This window comes from Poecilia mexicana, unplaced genomic scaffold, assembly GCF_051168715.1.
Source record: "Poecilia mexicana isolate PSO_F unplaced genomic scaffold, ASM5116871v1 scaffold_9, whole genome shotgun sequence".
Classification (NCBI taxonomy): Eukaryota; Metazoa; Chordata; class Actinopteri; order Cyprinodontiformes; family Poeciliidae; genus Poecilia; species Poecilia mexicana.
The window spans coordinates 31,822,984-31,844,719 of NW_028263378.1; the positions used below are offsets into that span (position 1 = coordinate 31,822,984).

The 21,736-nt window shown below is 37.9% G+C and overlaps 1 protein-coding gene across 2 annotated transcripts; it reads left to right on the forward strand.

The window, feature by feature from the left end:
- The first annotated feature begins 1,104 nt into the window (after nucleotides 1–1,104).
- Nucleotides 1,105–18,787, forward strand: noxa1 (NADPH oxidase activator 1). Of its 2 annotated transcripts, none has more exons than XM_014969032.2 (16): nucleotides 1,105–1,250; nucleotides 2,470–2,658; nucleotides 3,425–3,507; nucleotides 4,727–4,835; nucleotides 6,097–6,231; nucleotides 7,013–7,120; nucleotides 10,767–10,826; nucleotides 10,910–10,947; nucleotides 11,057–11,195; nucleotides 12,022–12,084; nucleotides 12,246–12,333; nucleotides 14,253–14,359; nucleotides 16,353–16,513; nucleotides 16,618–16,726; nucleotides 18,003–18,126; nucleotides 18,232–18,787. In XM_014969032.2, exons 2-16 carry the CDS (start codon nucleotides 2,485–2,487, stop codon nucleotides 18,327–18,329), a joined length of 1,596 nt encoding a protein of 531 aa, XP_014824518.2. In that variant the 5' UTR covers nucleotides 1,105–1,250; nucleotides 2,470–2,484; the 3' UTR covers nucleotides 18,330–18,787. The 2 variants fall into 2 exon arrangements, with proteins under 2 accessions (XP_014824518.2, XP_014824519.2); XM_014969033.2 differs by having other exon boundaries at nucleotides 16,356–16,513.
- Nucleotides 18,788–21,736: the final 2,949 nt, after the last annotated feature.

Consider the following 21,736-nt stretch of genomic DNA (forward strand, 5'->3'; position numbering starts at 1 on the left):
TGAGCCACAGACTGAAAGCATCAGTTCATGTTCTACGTGATAATACAATCATAATCAATAAATTAGAATATATGTCCCAATAATTTTCGAAAATAACAAACTTCTCAGTTTAGCTCACATTTTGTTTATATATTTTTTATACTTCTGATGTAATAATCTATTTTTAAATGTTACGTTTTAATTATGTATCATTAACAGAAATAAAGACTTTCAAACAACAATTTCTATGTAATAATATATATATTACTTTAATAAATTTGTTTAATGGGCATATGATGTCATCATAAAACAAAACATGGACTAATCAGATCATTAATCCAGAGTCCACTTTTCTTCTTCAAATCACAAAGAAGCCTTGAGAAAAATCCCATTTAAATCAAAAAGTTAATATTGTTGAGTGTAAATAAAATATTGCTTGTTCATTGTGTTTCTGTATTCTTTGAAAATTACATTGGCACGTCTGCACTGCCAGGTCTGTTTAACAGAAGAATGTGAACACCTGGCTATGATGCTTGCTTGGCATTTTCTTTTGATCTTCCTGTGGTGGGCGGAGCCTGTTGCCTGTTGGATGTCGTTCTGCCGGTGCAACAGGTTGGCCAAGCAGAGAAAGCCCTGATCTGGGAAAAGACACATTATTTTCCTTGTGTCTGGTGAAGTGTTTGTCTTGATTCAGTTTATGGCTCACTTCTGGAAAGTACACTCATTTTCGCTCCTGACTTCCTCCTCAGAGACAAGCCCTTCATTGTGAGCTCAAAGGTTTGTCTGAGTTCTCTGAGATTTCCCAGCAGAGCTATGATGTCAACTCACACAGTAATTACAGTCTCTACTGTAATGAAGAATAATATGGTGACTCTCCATAATTAGAATGGAAACAAAAACCTCTATTAACCCCAGAGGTTAAGAAAGATGTTCACATGGATCTGTTGCAGAACTGTCATGGCTTCTCAGATCTAGCAGCAGTTTGAATTTGAGGTGAAGCTTATTGTTACAGTTAGTTAATAATGTTGCTCACCAATGTGCTCACTTCTGTGTGTACGTGTGACATAAAGCAGGTGAATTCCACCTCTGGTGTGTCTCCCTGGGGAATGTGGATGGAGGACTTCCTTGTAGGAGCTGGGAGGAGACTAATGAAGAGGCCAGTTTCTTTTCCTCACACTTCCATGTGAGCACAGTGTTGTGCACAGCAGATACACAGGGAGCAGACACCAGGACTGCCAGGACCATTTCAAGCTCTCATTCTTATTTGAAAGGTGAGATTCATGGTGTGCTTGAGACTTTTTATTCTTGTGTTAACTGAGTTGAATGGGAGCTTTGCAGACAATGAATGACTTATTAGGACATATATTAGGAAATATTCCTTGAATATGAGGTACTTCAGGAAAGCTATTAAGAATTTATTATCTTAAAAGAAAACCAACAGATTAATTTCATTTCTAATTTAAATTTCCTAAACTTGAAGCTGTTTTTAAATGGTTGGTTTTTGCTTTTCTCCTTTTTATCACATGCTGATAATAAGCTCTGCTAGTGAACTACTTAGAAGTTTAGCCATGCTTGGTGTAGATTCTCAGGATGGGAACCCTGAGCTTTGAACAGCTGGACTTCTGTTTTTGTTCAATGTCTTACTACTCATCTGCAGGCTGCTTTAGTTCTGATACTGTGGTGGGACTTCGTTTGGACCAACTCACACATCCTAACATCTCAAGAAAATAGAAATATGTTCTCAACTACTGTCTTGCTGAAACATGGAACTGAATTTCTTCACATATTGCTTAGGATGGGAGACATTTGTTTAACAAACGACACAGGGGAAGAGCAGGTTGTGCTGGTTTCACAGAAATTCTCTTTGGAATTAATTTAGGTTTTTTTATATTAACTTAGAAACCTGAAACTTCTGACTCAGCTTTCTGTTTGACAGGTGGAACATCTTTTTAGTCTTTAATTGTGAATGAGACAGGAAAAACCAGCTTGGTGATTAATATCAAATGGAATCTGGCTGCCACAACCTGGGTAGTTTTATTCCTTCAGCTGTTCCAGATAAACCCCGAATGTAACCGTCTCAAACTTACAGCATTTTCCAACTTATTAAATATGACTTTACGAAGCGCAGACTAATTGCTTTATTAGGCATTTATTGACCCTATAGACAAACACATTTATGAATTCTTATTGTAATTACACAGAAACATCTTATTTTTTGGTGGTTCTACTTTTTGTGTTGGGGTTGCAAATAACATGGGAACGTTTTGAAGTGGACGATGTGGCTCTTTAACTACACTGGAGAATTTTTGAACCATTCAAAGTTTAGGATCACATATACATATAAGAAAAGCGGTAATTAATTCAACTCCTAAAACTGCACATGAAGGTTAAATGAAACTTACTTTTTAGACTGGATGCCAGAATGTGAAAATCATTTAAAACCAAAGAAACACAAAGATATGTATTAATGTGTGTGTTTCCTTGGTCCAGTCTCTGCTGCTCAGAATGCCTTACACCGAGTTGCTGCGGCTCTGGAATGAATCTGTGCAGGCAGTGGATGCCAAAGACTGGGAAGGAGCTCTGGCAAAGCTCCAGCAGATCCCGGAGCAGACTTCTCGCACATACTTCAACGCCGCCTCGGCCCACCTGGCTCTGGGACAGCTGGACATGGCTCTCAGGGTTTGTGTCAACAGCATTCACAAGTATTACCTTAACTGTCAGTCTAACACTACAACATTACATATTTGGTCAGAATGTGAACCAAAGCCTATACATTTCAAAGCAACAGTGAGGAGCATCAGATGAGAGCAGCTGAGCAGCAGCTAACTCTGTGCAGGCAGCAAAAAACCATATGTGACATTCGGCATCGCATTGGAAACATAAGCAACAGGACTAACGGGGAATACAAAATTTGTCGACAAACACTAGATTTACTGAATCTTCATGCAAGATGTTTTTCATGTTCTACATTTAAATCTAATCTTTTGAAACTTGCTTTTAATTCCAGAAAGCAGGACCATAAGGCCAGTCCTGGTTTCTTCCGTTTATCATTAAATTTATTGATATTGTTTTATTTATACCATTAACACTTTCTTAATTCATTTTCTACTCTTTTGTTGTTTTTTCTTACTTGTGCAGCACTTCAGGTGCCCTTTGGTTTTAAAGCAGTATATAGATAAATAGATGACCATGATGATTTTTGATTCCCATAAAAAGTTTTTCTATAAAGGGAAACATAATTTGCTGAACACATATAAAAAAGTGTCTGAAAATTGTATTTTATTAATCAAATGTCAAAGGTCAAGGAAAATTTGAAAGCAAAGAGGCTAGCAAAAGTTCTAATGAGTGCAAAATCCTCCTGAAACCTAAAGAGGCATCTGGTGGGTTGACCCCTGAACCCTGATTAAAAAAATCTAACTTGTTCTATTCCATCTGTTATGTTCAGTGTTTAGACCTCACCATTGCCAAGGATGAGCGGCTTGCTGTTGCCTTCTTCCAGAGAGCGGCCGTGATGCTGCAGATGGACAGGTCAGTCTCTTTAGGCTTCAGAAACACCTGCAGCTACTATAAAGCTTTGTTACTGAGAAGGAATGAAACTTCACTAAAGATGTAATACTTTAGAGGTAGAATGAGAGAAAATAAACCAAGACATTTACAGTAACTCCACTCACTGAAACAAATGACTTAGTTCCTTTTTAAGCACATTTAGTCTGAAAGAATAATAACATATGCACTCAATGTACTCAATAACAGGAGACAGGAAGCAGATTAGCATCTGCGTCTGCTTTGATGACTCTGCAGTGATACTGATGATTTTTACTGATAGTGATTGATCCTGTGATCCCTGCTCCACTCATTTTACATGAATGTGAACATCTGGCTCAGAAAAACCGGGCTGACTTGCAGAGTTATTTGTGTTTTGCAATAGTATTTATTCAACTGAATATTTTTCCATTTTACTACTTTACAATTACAAATTTATAAAAAATATGGGCTTTACTTAAATAATTTTCATAATCTAAATATGCATAAAAATGCTTACTGGTTAATGAAATCAATGATTTTGATGTTCTTTTATGCTACACTAAGATTTTTTTCTTTGATTTGTCACATCACATGTTGATTTTAACATTTGACACATAAGTATTTTGATGTACCATCACTAAGTCCACACTCATTAAATAATATGTAATTTGTGCAAATACTGAACCAGTCCTATAGTTCTTAAACTGTCTAAAACATCACAGTTGCACTAAAATGACTATTCTTTGGAATTTCTGTGAAGGAAACAAAGTTAGTGCATTTAGTTGGTCCAAATGCTACAAAAACAGTGAAGTAGCCCTGCACCTCTCCTAAGAGCCCAAAATCAGACTTAGCATCAAGTTGTTTGATCATTTGTGATGCATACAAATAATAACACCTGACTGTTATTAGATTAAATAGATTTAATCTAGTTTTACTTTAAAGGTCTAGAATATTAATAAAAATGTAAAAAGAAAAAAATAATAATAATAATAATAATAATACAATAAATTTTGGATCCAGAAAAGGATGGAACATATAGATGTGTTATTGAGTTCATATGCAGATATAAATATATGATTATCCTCAAATTTAATGATAGAAATGATCAAGTCTTTGTGCTTGTGTGGGCTTCTGTAGAGCCTGGTTAACCAGGCTTTAAATTTGACCCGTGTATCAGATGACAACCATTCATCCATTCCTCTGTGCATGCTGCACTGTCCAGGTCGGAGGAGGCTCTGTCAGACTGTATCTGGGCGCAGGAGCACATGAGAGGGAACGCCGTCATTGACTACAGACAGCTGGGACTGAGATACAAACTCTACTACTGGCAGGTCTGAAATTCAAACTCATGTGCATACACAAAACCATCACCATTTGACTCACCATCCATTGACTTCCATTTATTTCTACAACCTAACCTTAACCAAAACTCAATTCACACCTTAGTCCTAAACCCAAAAACAGCATTTCCCCTTGTGAGGACCAGGCTATGGTCCCCACATGGAGCAGTGAGTCCCCACAACATGTGTACGCCTGTGTTCACGTTTTAGTCTTTGTAATAGAATTATTGAAATAAGAAGACAGCATTTCTTCATCAGATGTCCTTCTCCTGGCACAGAAGATGCTAGTGGCAGGTTACTGCAGTCAGGAGTAATGACCTTGTGTACTGCTCCTCAGTCGTGAAACAGTCTGTACTACAAGTATGTTTTCTGTTTTCTCAAAGTCAGAGTTTATTGATATAGCACATTTACAACAACCTCATCTGACCAAACTGCTTCACAGCAATCACAATATCACAGGTAGATAAAAGACAAAACAAGAAATAAAATTAACTGTGATAATATAATAATAATAATAATAATAATAATAATAATAATAATAATAATAATAATAATAATAATAATAATAATAATAAAACATTAATAAAATTGGCAGTAAAATACCAAAAATAATAATATAAATAAAAACCAAGACATGCTTAATTTTAAGTGCAGGGATTTTGCAAAAAAAATAAAAAATCAATTACTATTATCTCCCCTTTTCTTTTCTTCCCCCTGTGTTGCATTGTCCATTATGGTAAACAGTTCAAGAAATCTTTTCAAGATTTTATGTCAGAATGCTGGGAAGTTGAGCTCATCATTCCATTGATCAGCCTGGTGCTATAAGGGGATAATTGATTTGGACAAAAAAGAGAGGTTGATTCATGCGTCCATAGAAAACTCTCCAGATTCATACAGAGGTCTATCTTAGAGCAAAGTCCTCAGTACAGTGACATTCAAGCGTAAACCAGTGCAATACTATCACAGAATAGATTTAAGTCCTTTGTAGGCATAATTATTATTCCAGTAATCTTGACGGTTGCTGGAAAAATAATGTGTTTTTCTGTCACTGGTTGCAGAACAGATTTCCCTGTGGAGTAGGAACTGCTGGGCAAAGCTGTTTTTGTTCCAAAACCACAAAGTGAATTTACCATATGATATTTGCTGCTGTGAATTATGCTGAATATCATCTCAGAGAGATTTACACACCCAGAAAATAAAACCAATATTTAAGTGATGAAACTGAAATTTGTTGTTGTAATTTGTTCCATAGATATTATATAATACAGCAGCTGCGTATTGTCGGATGGGCCAATGGGAGTCAGCCATGGACAAGCTGGTGTCAGCCACTCAGGACAGAGGACAAGGACGAGGGGGAAATATTGAGGTGGCTTTGAAGAGCGTTGAAGTGAGTGCTGCAGTCTTTACTTCAGACCGTTTACAGATTGGGGAGAAATTTGACCCACAAGGTTTATGTTGCATTTTAGCAGCATAGTCCATAGAGAAGAATGAGGACTGGTGCCCATAAGGGTTTCCCCCACTGTGTATAGCCCGGTGGCCCGCCAGGCTGAGTGTTGCTTGTTTTTGTTTTTAGAAAATATTAATAATTATTAAATTATTTTATTTAATTTTTTAAATAAGTTGGACAGGAAGTCTTGTTGCACTGAGTGAAGTATTCAAATAGATTGGTTTATAGTTGATGCATTCCCTAAAATTTTGTTAATAGCAAGTGAAGAAAATAATATATATTTTATTTCATATTATATTTCAGACTGCAAGAGATATAAATGTCTTTAAGAGGTTCAAGAGACCAGAAAGCAAAAAGTTGGTCAGAGATTAAAGGAAGAATTTATTTGCATGATGCCGGTAGAATGCTTTTCCATGATTGTTGAGAATGGTATTAATAATTTTTAACATACCATTTTTAAAAATAAAATGTAAATGGACATAGATAAATTATAAAAAAATAAACAGTGTTTTTACATGACTGTAATTTTTGAGATGTCTAATTTCCAGTCAGAACAAACTTCTTAGTGAAATGGGAAGAATAAGCCTAAGTCTGAAAGGGGTTTAAAGAAATCTTGTGCTTAACTGCAGGCTTAAATAACTGTGCTTTGTATGTTATGATATTACATATTGACATTAGAATATTAGCACTGAACTGTCACTTCTTTGTGCTTTCACACTAGAGGAGGGAGGTCCTGGACCCTCTGCTGGTACCAGTGGGGTCGGTGTTTCGTCCCAGAAAACAAGAAATTGAGCAACTGCACCAAAGAGACTTCCTGGGGAAGGCGAAGGTGATTTGTCCTTTAGGGAATTACTTGATATTCACAATCTGTCATCAATATAAATTACATTAGCTCCATTTGGAGTTTTCAGACAGAATAAATAGCCCAATAGTAATCTGGCTGGACAAGAGTAGCTGGGTCAGAGTTTATTTGGATTCAATTCATTACAATTCAAATAGACACATTTAATGTTTAGTCAAATTCAGTTTAGAATGACAGGTGGTACAAAGTTATCAATCAATCAAAGCATCAAGTCACTGGACACACCTTACCAACCCATGGGGAAGTATTTGGTAACAGTGGAAAGGAACCACTCCCTTTTATCAGAAAACCGAATAAACTGGAATAGTTTCTCTGCTAAAGAAAAACTGAGTTCACAGAGTTAATGACAGCAGCTGGTCTGTCAGGAGAAACAGCAGAACAGAGAGGCTAGTGCTACAAAGAGGCTAGTGCTACCTAGAGGTTAGTGCTACCTAGAGGCTAGTGCTACCTAGAGGCTAGTGCTACCTAGATGCAGTGTTGTGGTACTCGAGATCGGTCTTGGTCTCGAGTCCGGTCTTAAGACCGTTTTCTGATAGTCTCGGTCTCGTCTCGGACTCGACCGCATTTGGTCTCGGTCTTGTCTCGGTCTCGGGCTCTGAGGACTCGGCATTTTATTTCAAGACCAGTCGAGACCGCAACTGTGAAAATATCACTAAACGTGCAGCATACTGTCCAGTTTATTTGTTAACATCTTTGTTTTCAGTGGATGCAAAACGCACCAATTAAAATCCAAGCAACTACGTGTTTCTCTCCCTCCCCCTTCCCTCCCCACCTTTCACTCGCACGCGGCGCTCCAGGACATGCGCAGTGGTTTTCTCTCAGCGGCAGAAAATGTTTGTCTAATCGTCAGTAATATAATAGCGCTGCATAAATAGTAAGAAATCCGATGGCCAGAGCTAACTCAGCAGCGCTTCCTTTCAGAGACGATGGGGACAACGTCTAACTATTTTCGTCACTTAGAAAAGTAGCTCAAAGAAGGTAAGCTCCGTTAACGTGATGTTAGCAAAGCTAGCTGTACAGAGACACATAAGAATTTGTGATGAAAAAAGTCACTCACTGCCTGAATTATTGTGCGGAGATGTTGACTGACTTGTCGCATATATAGGACAACGCTATGTCCAAAAGTCTGCAATATAGTGATGTGACATTCAGAAACAGTCGATTCTTCTCCACGGCTCTTTATTTATTAGATAGGACTGGAGTGTCACTCACTGAGAGCCGTTGTTCTATCAGATTACCATACGCTGTCAGAATAGCATACGTGCAGAGTACCATGCCTGCGCATGCGCATTAAGAAGTCCGACCGTCAGAGGAGTTGTCAGTTCACCATATGCAGCAAGTTATGACGAAAATAAGTCATTAAATTGTTTTCAATGATAACTATATAGATATACATGTGTTGTCATGGTTGCAAAGTGTATTTAAAGCAGGTCTGGCTGCAGCTGGAGTCAGCTACAACACACGCCCGTGTAAAACTCACTTAACCGCTAAGTCAGGATGCCATACAACTGTTAATAACAGATCTACGTCATGATTCTATGTTCCTAGCATACATGCAGTGAGTACCGTGCTAGCGCATGCGCCTTAAGAAGTCCGACCGTCAGTGGAGTTGTCAGTTCAGCATATGCAACAAGTTATGACGAAAATAAGTCATTAAATTGTTTATAATATGACATAATATGATAACTAGATAGATATACATGCCTTGTCGTGGTTTCAAAGTGTATTTAAAGTAGGTCTGGCTGCAGCTGGATGCCATACAACTGTTAATAACCAAGTGTATGATGATCTACGTCATGATTCTATGTTGCTGATTAAATAAAATCATATGGTAATGACAGCTTATGCATGTCTGAGCTATCTGACAACGTATGCTGATCTGACAGAACACCGTGAGTTCGTGCTAAGCATGACGATCTGACCTGACAGAACACCCGTTCTTTGTTCTAGTAATGCTCTGTGTACACTGCATCATTATTTAATTATGTACGTTGATATTTAAATGAACAAATAACTAAAACACAAGAACGAAAGAGCACGCAGAGCATGCACATTGCTCTTTGTTTTTGTTCAAAGTGGCAGCTGTAATGTCTGCCATGGTGTCAGACTACCTGGCTTCATGTACTGGGATAGAGAGTGAAAACAGTCACGATGAGCGCCTTCTGTTTGGTTACTTCTTGCTTGTTGCTCCTTGGTCAGTGTTCATAGTTGAGTGTTATTTACCGTCAGGGCATTGCCTCAATTGCTATGTTTAATGGTGCAACAGTGGTGGATTCTTATATGAGCAATATGGGCAAATTCCCAGGGTGTTATGTTTTTAGGGATGGCACGAGACCATCACACATTGTAACACAGAAATGGAATATTTAATATTGGTAAAATGTATTAAGTATTTAATATCTAGGTGTTTTTATGGGAATATGGATCTTTCAGATTATTCTGAGAAGCAATTTCGATCATATTTTACATTTTATTGTGTCATGTAGCACGGCCGCTGGTCTTGGTCTTGACTCGGTCTCGACTTTCCTCGGTCTTGGTCTTGACTTGGTCTCGGACCCTAAAAGTCTTGGTCTTGTCTCGGTCTCGATACACTCTGGTCTTGGTCTTGTCTTGGTCTCGGGTTAGGTGGTCTTGAACACAACACTGCCTAGATGTTAGTGCTACCTAGAGGCTAGTGCTACCTAGAGGCTAGTGCTACCTAGAGGCTAGTACTACTAGCTAGTCCTGTGTATGGAGTGAAAAAGATTAAGTATACATAAAGTATGAGGCTGGTCTAAATGTGAATGAAAACTATCTGAGTCCCAACAAGAACTCCAAGCCTTCAGTAAGCCTGGAAAACTATTAATCAAGAAATCATCGAAATCTAACAGCTTGGAAACCAAATATCAATAATAGATGTCTCTATACTCACAGTATTAACTGTATATAAAGTACTGAGAATAACTAGAATATCTCAGCAACAGCAAGTTCAGCAGACACTTCCAACTAACTAGTTAGACTTTCTCAGTGGCAGAAGGGTCTATAGCATGTTCCCCATAGAAAAGCATGTAATAACTATGCAATAATGAAATTATTTCATCTTGATGAAAATATCAGAGGGCTGCACAGTGGCACAGTTGGTAGAGCTGTTGCCTTGCAGCAAGAAGGTTCTGGGTTCAATTCCCAGCCTGGGGTCTGTGCGTGGAGTTTGCATGTTCTCCCTGTGCATGCGTGGGTTCTCTCTGGGTACTCCAGCTTCCCACAGTCCAAAAACATGACTGTCAGGTTAATTGACCTCTCCAAATTGTCCCTAGGTGTGAGTGTGTGTGCATGGTTGTTTGTCCTGTGTGTTTCTGTGTTGCCCTGCAACAGACTGGTGACCTGTCCAGGGTGACCCTGCCTCCCACCTGGAACGTTAGCTGGAGATAGGCACCCCTCCCAACCCCACTAAGGGACAAGGGTGTAAAGAAAATGGATGGAAAATATTCATATATAGAAATAAAATTTTGCAGAAGTATAATTTCTAACATCTGAAAATATCAGATATTGATAGACATATGAAATAAGATTTTGCAGAAGTTTGGATATCTAGAGTCTCCTTCTGGATTTTTTACTTTTATGCTGTAATCTACAGGTGATTTCTTCTATGATTCCTAATGATGATTTTGGAGGCTTTGAACCTCTGAGGCAGCAGGTAAGTGTGATCAGAATATCTTTATATCTGATGAGACTTCAGTTGGTCACTGAATCCATGTTCCAACTCTGCTTTCTGTGCAGAAGCCTGGTTTCTATGAGCCTAAGACAGATGGTGTCCAGTGAGTTTTCCATGATCCTGCAGGACATACAACTGATCATAATTCCACTTCAGAACAAAATAATTTAATAAATCAATCCTTGTGTGTGTGAATTTGTGTTGTGTGTTAGGGAGTCCCGATACATGCGTGTGCGGGCTCCTTACATGGCTCGGGGCCCAGGACAGCTGACCGTCCCCGGAGGCTCCATGGTGTTTTTATTTGGAGAGGAGGACAGAGATGGAATGATCAATGTCATCCATGATGGAAAGGTGAGGACAAATCCTTTATAGTCTGCAGGGTACTGGGAGTTTTTGCCTACTCAAAAATAAATTAGGCAATTCCATTAAATTCATTTCATTGGTATTACATTTCATAACATATATCATCTCAAAGCATTGTCACTGCATATTGAAGCTTTCACATGTTCTAAAGATCATCACATTTTATTAAACATTTAGAAGTCAAAGTTGAAGCTCATTTTTATTGGTCAGATTAAAGGGCATAAAATATAATTAATAAAACAGCAACACAGATATTGATAGAGAAAAGCACAGAACAATAGAAACATGTTCAACTTATTTTATTATCTATTTAACTTGAACCTTTTCTTCAAATGGACACCACAGATTACAGCTAGATCAAATCCTTTAAATGAAATAACAGCATGCTGAATTATCATGCAGTCAATCCCCTTCAGCTGACTAAAGTTATTGTCAAACTCCAAAACAGATCATTTGAGATTGCAGCAAAGTGAAACATCCCAGATGAAACATGCAAAAAGCTTCTCAGCAAAGGGTTAAAGCCCTTTAATGTTGATAAAGATGTTTCCAGTACTTATTGAATGTGGTAAAAATAATGTTGGCAATGCCTTTTTTAATAAAATGTAGATAGTCAGACATTTTTCTATTTTTATGTTGTTTTTTTAAACATAGTTTTACTGTCTTTAGAAACACATTCTTTTTCCTAAATTAAAAAAACAAAAAAAACAAACAAAACTACTTAAACCTTAATCTGCCTGGAGTGTGACTAATTCTGATCTTAACTGAATTCCTTAATTATTCTGGGCAGTTCAGAACTTTGTTCTTTTGCTTTCAGAGAGGACTGCTGCCAGTGTCGCTCCTTGAACCTGCAAAAGTCAAGAAATCTAAGAAGGAAAATGTAAAGTTTTTATGTCCTATAAACGTCCATTAATACTCCAACCAGCATATTTCCTGCTCATTACCCAGTAATTTATTGTAAACTTTTCAAGAATGTCTGTCACACAAAATAGTTAAACATATCAAGATTTCCTGTTTTACTTAACTTAGTTTCTCCAACAGCGCGTCCCCAGTGGGATCCCCCTCCCTCCAGAACACAAGCCACCGAGTCGCCCAGAGACTCTGCCAAGATCTATGGTTCCTCCTCGAGGTAAAACTCTCCCTCCTGCTCTTAGTTTGTAGCTCCTCTACTTTTTTGTCCCAACCAGGTGTTTTCTATCTGAGGATGCTCAGCTGATTGCATTAAGTCAGTGACTGCACATGTGATATATGCATGTTCTTCCTTCATAACAAAAAGAAGCCTCCATTATGAGCGACCATCTGCTATGAGAGACTAGGAATTTGAGATGACAGAGCAGACACACAAAAAACACTGTTGCTCTGTCTATATTAAGGAAAAGTGAACCAAATTAGTAGCAGCAGTAGCTCCTTTAATGGCTTCAAAGACAAAGTTAATCAAAGAAAGGGATGGAGCATCAATGGAGAATTATCTGAATAGAGAGCTATAACTCACCTGATGGCCAACTACAGGGAGATGACACAGTGAAACAGAAACACCAGGACAGATTATTCAACACCAATTGTTGATCCACCAACTAACTCCCAGCTTCCTCATCCCCACGCTGTTAACCACAGGATCTGAATATCAACAGTACCTATTACAAAACACCCATCAACCACTGTTCGCACATGACGCCAAACAGGCTAGTACTGCCTTTACCCAGTGGAGTTTTAACTCCTGAGTTTTCCAATTCTGTTATCCTGCTGTAATCCAACTTTAAGACTTTCGCAAAAATCTGTTTTATTTTCTCCTCTGGGATGCCACTCATCAGAATATTGTTTTGTTTACTGTAATCTTCTACACTGTCTGCTTTTGAATCCAAGACCAACATAGATTTGGTTAATGTCTGAATATCATTCAAACATATCATTTAGTTGAATCCATTATTTATCTTGCTTTGTTTATTTTTCAGTTCATCAACTTCCTTCTGAGTAAAGTGAAGTTTGTCTTCACTTCTTGCAGATCTTTCTTTAGCTCATCCATTCATTTGGTAACAGTGGTCATTATCAATTGTGTGAAGTTATTTCAACTCTTCTCTTGTTGCAACAACAGTTCTTTAAAGTGCCATCACTCTTTAGTTGAGTATTTGGGATTGTATTCCATTTAACTAAACACAGCCATGAAATTCAGACCACTCATACAACAGTGTTGCATGGAGAGTGGGGCAAATATTCCAAAGAATATAGCAAAGGGTTGTGACAAGAAGGGACCCACAACATGAGGCTGAGAACAAAATGATTCAATTTTTGTCTCACAGTTATTACAATGAGAACTGATTTCTGCGGTTTCACTCGACCATGAAGAGCCCTGTAGGGTGGATAAGCTGAGAGAAATGGAATGGAGCAAGACCAAGAAGGGATTTCAAGGAATACAAGGAATTTAAAATGAGTAATAAAATGTATAGGTAGGGGAACAATGGTTAAAATCATCTCACAGGAACCTCTAATTTATTACATCACACTTTAACCTGACAAAAGCTCCACTGGCTTCCCATCACACATCGCATCAACTACAAAATACTCCTCCTTACCTTCAAAGTTGTCCACAACCTCATACCTCAACCACATCCTTCATGTTGCTCCACCAATCAGATCCTTTTCCATTTAGATTTACCTTCAAAACTCATCTGTCCTGATTGTCGGCTACTGTCTTATGTACAGTTTTATATTATGTTTATTTTTATTAGGTATTTTTTAATATTGTGTCTATTTTTAAGTTTGATGATACAAGGTGACCTTGAGTGTCAAAAAGGGCACCTATAAATAAACGGCATTATAAAGCGGCAGTGCAGAGCCTCAGGACTGAACTGTGTTTTGGTTATGCAAGAGAAATGACTGTAACCAAAACACAGAATGGTTAAAAAAAGCTCCATGTTTCTGATACTTGTGTTAGAGCTGCTTCCTGAGGGCGGACCCTACAACAACAACGCTTTACATTTAGTTTATTTTAACATCCATGCCCATGAACAGACCTGCTGTCAGACTGATTTTACCTTATTTTCTCTGCAGTGAGTCCATCCTCAGAAACTCCACGTCCATCCTACAACAATGCCACCCACACACAGCCACCAGCCTCAGGGCCCCCCAGGTACACGGCCAACACAGCAAGCAACAAGGTAGCACACACGCACACACAAATGTACTAATGACTTAACTCTCCTTTACTTTTTGTCTGATCTCAAAAAAATGGATTTTTGTTGAACTAGTTTTTTCAGAGAGAATCTCAGGCTGAGAAATACTATGTCCCAATTATGTCACAGAAATGTTTAGTAAAGCCAGAGATACTACAGGTCAATTTCCTTTCTTTATGTGACTTGAATAGACTCACTTTTAGGGGATCTTTTCTTATATCCTGATTGTTTAATAAAAAAAAAAAATCTAGAACCTGAACACAGGGTGCTTTGTAACCATCACATCTGAATCAGTATGTGAGGCGATCAGAGGTGTTTAAGGTCAGAGGAGGAAGCCGAGGAGCCTCTTAGTTGTCGTTCTTGCTGTAGAAATTGTATTACAGTATGAATAGATAAGAAGGTACTATTCATTCTAGAGTCATGGGGTAAACTAGTCAGTATGATGCAACTGTGATCAGTCAAATTTTTTGAGCTTCATATCATGTTATGTTATTCCATCATCAAAAACATACCTGGTGTTTTGATTTGTTTCATGCACATTTGAGAAATCCCTTAATCTCCCATGAGATTAATGGATTGAAGGATGCCTAATTGCTCCTCCTCATTGCTGCAGTTTTTGCAATTTCACAGAACACCTCTCCCTCCGTCTCCCTCACTCAGCTACTTCAGACTAGCAGCAGTAAATTAGCAAACACCTGGTGGAACTGTGAGTCTCCTGAGGTCATCATACAAACCACTTCTCAGTCCAACGCTCCTAACGGTTGTAAACAGCATCATCGAGAAGTGCTGTTGTGATGGCATGCTGAAGGAAAATGTCAGAAAGAGCAGGAGTATCTTAAAGGGAAAGAGACCAATTCCACGCAGTCAAATTGAGAAGTCAAATTTCTTTTAAGTTATGTTTAATATATAGATCATCTTATGACAACTGAAGGTAACATATTAACTTGATTGTGCTATAAATCGGCACTATGTGCCTGGAAAATACATAATGCTGCCCCTTTAAGCATATAATTTAATCCTGTGTAATCCTCTGTGACTATGAAAAAAACATTCATGAATGCACAAAGTTTAGTTTTGTTGGCAAAATGGACCTGACTGAGAAGTGCAATTTATCTGAGGATGGGTTGGCAGCAAAAAACAACTAATGTTTGTGGTGTTCTACTGCACTGCCACAGCATCCTGGTTGATACAGAATCTGTCCCTGGTGAAGCTTGCATCATGATGTCAGACATAGGCTACGAAGGCAGCATTGAACTTAATTGTTTCAATGCCGCCAGTAAAAAGTTCCTTTAAGTTAAAAATTTGTAACTATTAAGTAAATTCAACACAAAAAAGTAAGCTGCCATCACTAAACCAAAAGAATTAAGTGAGATCAATGTAAATAAGTCCATAACATGAACTACACCCTAAATACACTTTTTAAAGTGCGTCTCTGCTCTTATATGGCTAAGTCAATATTAAATTGATTGTGCTATAAATCTGTCTATATGCTGTTTTTTCTGTCTATAAAGCTGTCTGACTGGATTGTTACGTGGTTTTGAGTTCTTCACTTGAAGAAACAAGCGTTGGCCCGCTGAGCATTGCTGGGAAAACTGGAACAGTTTCTCTTAGCGCATTTAACATCCTGTACCCAAGTGGGGTTTGTCACAGATAGAGAGAGTTATAAATGGTAAATAATAATGCACAAAAAGAAACATTTGATATCTTGATGTCTTTAAAACAGGAGTGCAAATTCTGAAGCTAAGCCAGCTGAATCTAAACCCAACACTAAAGCTCTGATAATCCCCACAGACACGAGGTAAGGCAGGCAAACTGATTTGACAGTTTGTGTGCACAACGCATTATACCAACGCTGTGTTCATTTTAGCAGATGAAGTGGTTTGGAAATCCTTAGTAAGAAAGTATCACAAAACTATCAGAATAAAACTAGATTGTGGCAGAACATTCCAGTACTTAGCTTTCTGTCTGTTCCTCTCAGCAGGCTGGCTCCCCTCAGCGAGCAGAGGAGGGATCTGTGGTGGTGAAGGTTCACTACACCTACAACTTAGCTCTGTCCATTCCTCTGGACACACCTTACCATAAGCTGAAGGAGCGAATCGCAGAGAAAGTGGGCCAATCAGCATCTCAGCTGCGGCTCAGGTACGAACATTAAATAAATGTGTTTTTTCATCATTTATTGTGTTGTTTTCCTACGTTTTCTCTTCCATTTACAGCTTCCATGTTTTTCTCTTTCTCTTCATCAGACATAAACAGTCTGGGTCCAGAGTTCTCTTGCCTCTGCCTGGAGAGGAGGAGTCGGGACACACAGTTCAGGAACTGGCTGAGGCTGGGAGAGTCACCCTGTGGTGCCAGGTAAGACATGCAGAGGATCGTAAACTTTATCACTTTGTCATGGTGGAAGTGCTGGTGTTATGTCAAAATGTTATCTGGGATTTTTGTTAATTTATAAAAAATATTAATATTTAAAAATAAGTTTATAAGTATTTCCTGCGGTGTGAGTCATTTTCAAGCTAAAGTACATCTGATTCCCACTGATTGTCCTTCAGATGGCTTCTACTACTTGATTTGACTCCACTGGTGATAAATAAGTTCTCACCCTGAACAGAATCATCAGAGCAGAAACCAAATGATCTTTCAGCCTCTGAGGCTTGGTATAAACATATTTAAAACAGTTTTGGCAGCACTGTATGTCCTATAAAGCACTGGGATCTTCATTATTCATGTTGAAAAGATCCTCACTAGATCTGCTTGACAGACCAAAATCAGGCAAATCAGGCCTTGACCAGAGACTTGGAGTCAGCGGTCACCTAGGCAAAGTTCCAGTGTTTCCAAATAGAAAAATCATTCAGAAGGTCAACCGTTGCTGACCTCCATCTGTCCAGTTTTTAGAGTAATCGGATCAAACCCACTCCTCACTAGCAGCTCATTAAACCTGCTGCAATTCAACCCCGATTGTCAGATCAGGAGTTACAATATTCTCCAGTCAGATTATTCAAAAATACAACTATTTCATTAAAGCTATCATGCTGACACATGACGGTGTCAGCATCATGCTGTGGTGATGCTCACCTGCAGCAGAAACTGGGCAGCTGAGAGGATCTGCAGAGGAAACGGGACCAAGAATAAAACTGGATTGATGCCAGTGGGGCTCCAACAACATATTCAGCCTTTTGGATCAATATCTATCTCCCTAAATATTTACATTTTTATAAAATTACCAAAATTCCCAGGGTCATGTTTTCACTTTGTCTTGTATGTAGGTTTTCTTCAAAGAAGTTTTCTTATTTCTTTTTAGAATATAGTTCTATATTCTAATTATTCTAATTATTAATATTACTATTAGTTATTAACTATGACAATAATAATAAAGTTATTACTATTATTGATATTCAAATTATTTTTTAAAAAGTCTGGGACGCAACAAAATGTTGAAAAAGTGGAGGGCTGTAGATGGCGTCATTAACCCTCCAATTAGCTGAAAACATGAGTCTGATTTTACTTAAATAAAAAAATCTTATTTGTTATTGTTTTTCTCCATGAATTCTCAAATGTTTTCCTGACTTGTATGTTGTCAATTTAACTAAATCTTTCATGTAATCCTTTATCAATTTGACATCGTTGCTCTTAGAGGGAAGACCCCCTGGCAAACCGTACTATCCTCTACCAGATGGTGGCGCTGTATGACTATGCTGCTGAGGGCCCTGAGGACTTAGAATTCAGTGAAGGAGACACCATTGATATCCTGACTGATGGTGAGATACACACTAAGACAACCCTGTGGAGTAAAGTTGAATCCTGTTTTTATGTTTTTTTCCTCCTCACTATTCACTCTGTTTCTTCTCCTTCCTCCCTTGCAGTAAACCAGGAATGGTTGGAGGGACACTGTGCAGGGAACATCGGCATCTTCCCGAGCTCCTTTGCCTACAAGGAGAACAAGAGCATAATTCAAGACTGAAAGTAGATGTCAATCAATGCAGTTGTCTCTAATAAATTCATAAACCTGTAAAAAGCAGGCCCTGTGCTAACTTCATGTTCAGTTAAATTATTTATGTCTAATATTGTACAACTTTCTAACTGTTGTGGCCTCTGAGGCTCACTGTGAATCTGTACATCTTTAATCTCAAGGTGATCAATATATGATGATCATAGTTTGTCTGAAGCAAATGTGTCACATGGTTGATACTGTGGAAAACAGACAAGTGAGCCCACACATCCATCCCTGTTATCTATGATTGGTATATTTATAGTAAACCTATTGTACAGTTTTCCTTCCTTGAAATTACACTACTGAAAACTCAGATCATTAGGTATTTTCTCAGTTTTAAGCCATGTGAGTCAATGTGTTTGAATGTTTCTTTTGTTTGTTTGTTTGTTTTTTTTCTGAAAAATATTAAACTTGTCTGAGAAACTTCACTATCTTCTGTTTCTTTAGAAACAGGTATTTAACACAGGTTGCTGTACTTTCAGATTCTCCAGTCTAATTTGCTGCTCTAACTGAACATTTATTTTGTGTTTTTTTTCTCACTGAAGATGGAGCGCTATCACCTTTTTACTTACGGAGGCCCCTAGGCCTACTATACATTTTAGCATATTTGAAGCCATTCTAATCATCAGTATACTTGAAGTGTGTTATTTTGGAACACCTAAATTTTTACTTGGTATATTTTAATAGTAATTAAATTGCAGAAAATCACAATTTAAAGTGTACTAAGTGTACTACTATGTGCTTTTTTGGAACCACTAAAGTTATACTTTGGATTCTTTAAGAATAAGGCTTTTTAAGTAATATAAATGTGCTTAATTGGTATATCTTAAGTGTACTATTTTTGTGATCGAATTACATTTAAAATATAATTAACGTGTTTTAACCATTACATATTTTGCATTAGTTGTTGACAATATGAATGGTTTAAAGGGCCGTTTCCATGTGCAGTTCCATCTCTTTCTAACACAAACAGACATAAACATGCAGTGAATAAATTGATTTTCAATCAGTTTTTTTGCACCAAAGAGTTAAGAATTTATAAACACATTTTCACCAAGGCTCTTTAAATGTGTATATATATGAAAGTTTAAATTGACATTTGTGGCTGCATACAAAATATACCATCAAATATTTCACTAAGCAAACAAAACGTATTGCAAGGGAGCACAAAATAAAAAATTCCCCCGCCCCCAAGGGGTCCCTATTTTCTTTCCACAGGGTCATGAAGGTTTGGATGTTTTTCTCAATTAATGATAAGCAACTTCCTTTAAAATCTGCTTTTTTTACTTGCATGTTTTTGACTAATATTTAAACTGGTTTGTAATACTGAAGTGACAAGCATTTGCAAAATTGCAAAACAATAGAAAGCCAGAAAGGGGGCAAACACTTTTCATACCACTGTACATTTGGCAGTGAGTGTATATTCCATCACTTTGTTGTGCTTATTTGAATGGTGGACTAAAATAGTCTAAGTCTCTACATGTCAATATATTCTCTGCATGCATATGCCTCACACAGTGAGAAGTTTCCTTGTTATGTCATTAACGGTCTGCAAAGAAAATGTCAGGAGCTTTTAGCTGTCATCATAAATGGATACAAAAATGTGCTGGTCAGAGCTGCTGAGAGCTCCACTGAAAAGGCTTATGAAACAGAGGCCTCTAATTACTGCACTTCTCTCCTGGGCGCTGAATCGGAGGCAACAGAATCAGCGCCCACATTCTCCTGCAGCTGCAGGTAGAGGGGCACATTTCAGTGGGAGTCACATTACCTCATGGAGAGTTAAAGCACCCTGTTAGAAGAAAAATCTGTTCACAAAGAGACAAATAGATTTAGATCTCCTTAAAAGAAATACATTGATGTAACGCTGAAAACCACACAATTGCATGTTTTAGGCATGGAATGTAATTGAATTTCTAACTAGACTGCTTTGCTCTTTTTCATCAATAAAAGAAAACATTTTAATTAAAATCATGAATCATTACATGAATCAGTAGTATAGTAGGACATATATCCATTTTTTACTAATAATTTTATATTCAACTGTATCTGGCTGTACTGTTGGGATTGAAATGATTTGATTTTACATGATTTGGGCTGAACTTGGTTTGAAGTGAATGTGGTTTGGACCTGTAAGCGCTGCTGCACAGAACCCTCAAGCTACCAGACCTCCCGTTAAAGACCTGAGACTGAAATTCAACTCGCAAATGACCTCTATTATACATCCTGTGTGTTTATCATTTTCATCAGAGTGTTGTATGCAACTCTGTAATGTAAAGGAAATAATGAAGTTTCTTTAAGTTCATAGTTTTCATGCCCATTGTTAGATGCTGCCAGTGTCTCATTAAGACTAATTTGTCATGAAGCTCTTTGTCAGCAAAGCTACATATCATGTCTGCAAACATTTCATTATTATTCAGTACCTTCACTGGTGTCTTTGTGAGGGGAGATGTTTCCTCACTAATTGCATTTTTCCTTTACAAGTTTATGTAAACAGTTACATAAAGAGGAAGTTTTAAGTCTGAGGGGGAGAGGATTAATGACTCCGGATAAAATGACTCATCCACTTCACTTCATTTAGGTTGTAACTTAACCTGTGCATGACCCCATTTTATCTCTTTAAAAGCATTATGTTTCACTGCCAGGGGGAAGGGTTTATCTGAGGTGGGCATTTATGGTGTGGTTTTTACTCAAATCCACTCAAGAAGGAAACACATAACTTAATCCTGGGGAAACTCTACTGCTGAATTTGACATGTGAACCTTACACTTTAAACAATGGATTTGCTTACATGAGATTTTCTGAATCCTGGGTGATTTACAGGGTGTATCCTGTATCTCTATAAGGCTGGGGGAGATTTCAGCCAGCAGATCCAAATAGTTCATCCAATAGTTTTTGGATTATTGGAGGAAGTTGCTCTTGGAGAACACTTTGAGCCCTCTCTTTATTCATGACAGTGTTATTGGCCTGAACTGTGAACTTAATAGAGAGGGAACCTCAAAGGTTTCACTAATTTTTCTCAGGACAGATGATTTTTACTATGTCCTAAGGAAAGTCCTAAAAAAGCCTTTTGCCTTGTCTTTGCTATTTATCTTTCTGTCTGTCATTGTTGACAGACAGAAAGATCATACATCACCAACCAGTATGATCACCAACCAATCATACTGGTTGGTGAAGTATGATGAAACTATTTATGTCATGGTTGGTGGTTGGTGATGGACCCAAATGCAGAGGAGTGGAGGTGTAGAGTAGTGACATGTTCTCTGTGCCGAGGCTTTGGAGCATGTCGAGTGATCCAAGATGACTTTTATAAAGTACGTATCGACACTTGTGTTGATGGAGCAGGTGGTGAAGTTGACTGTAACACGTGACTGGTTCAA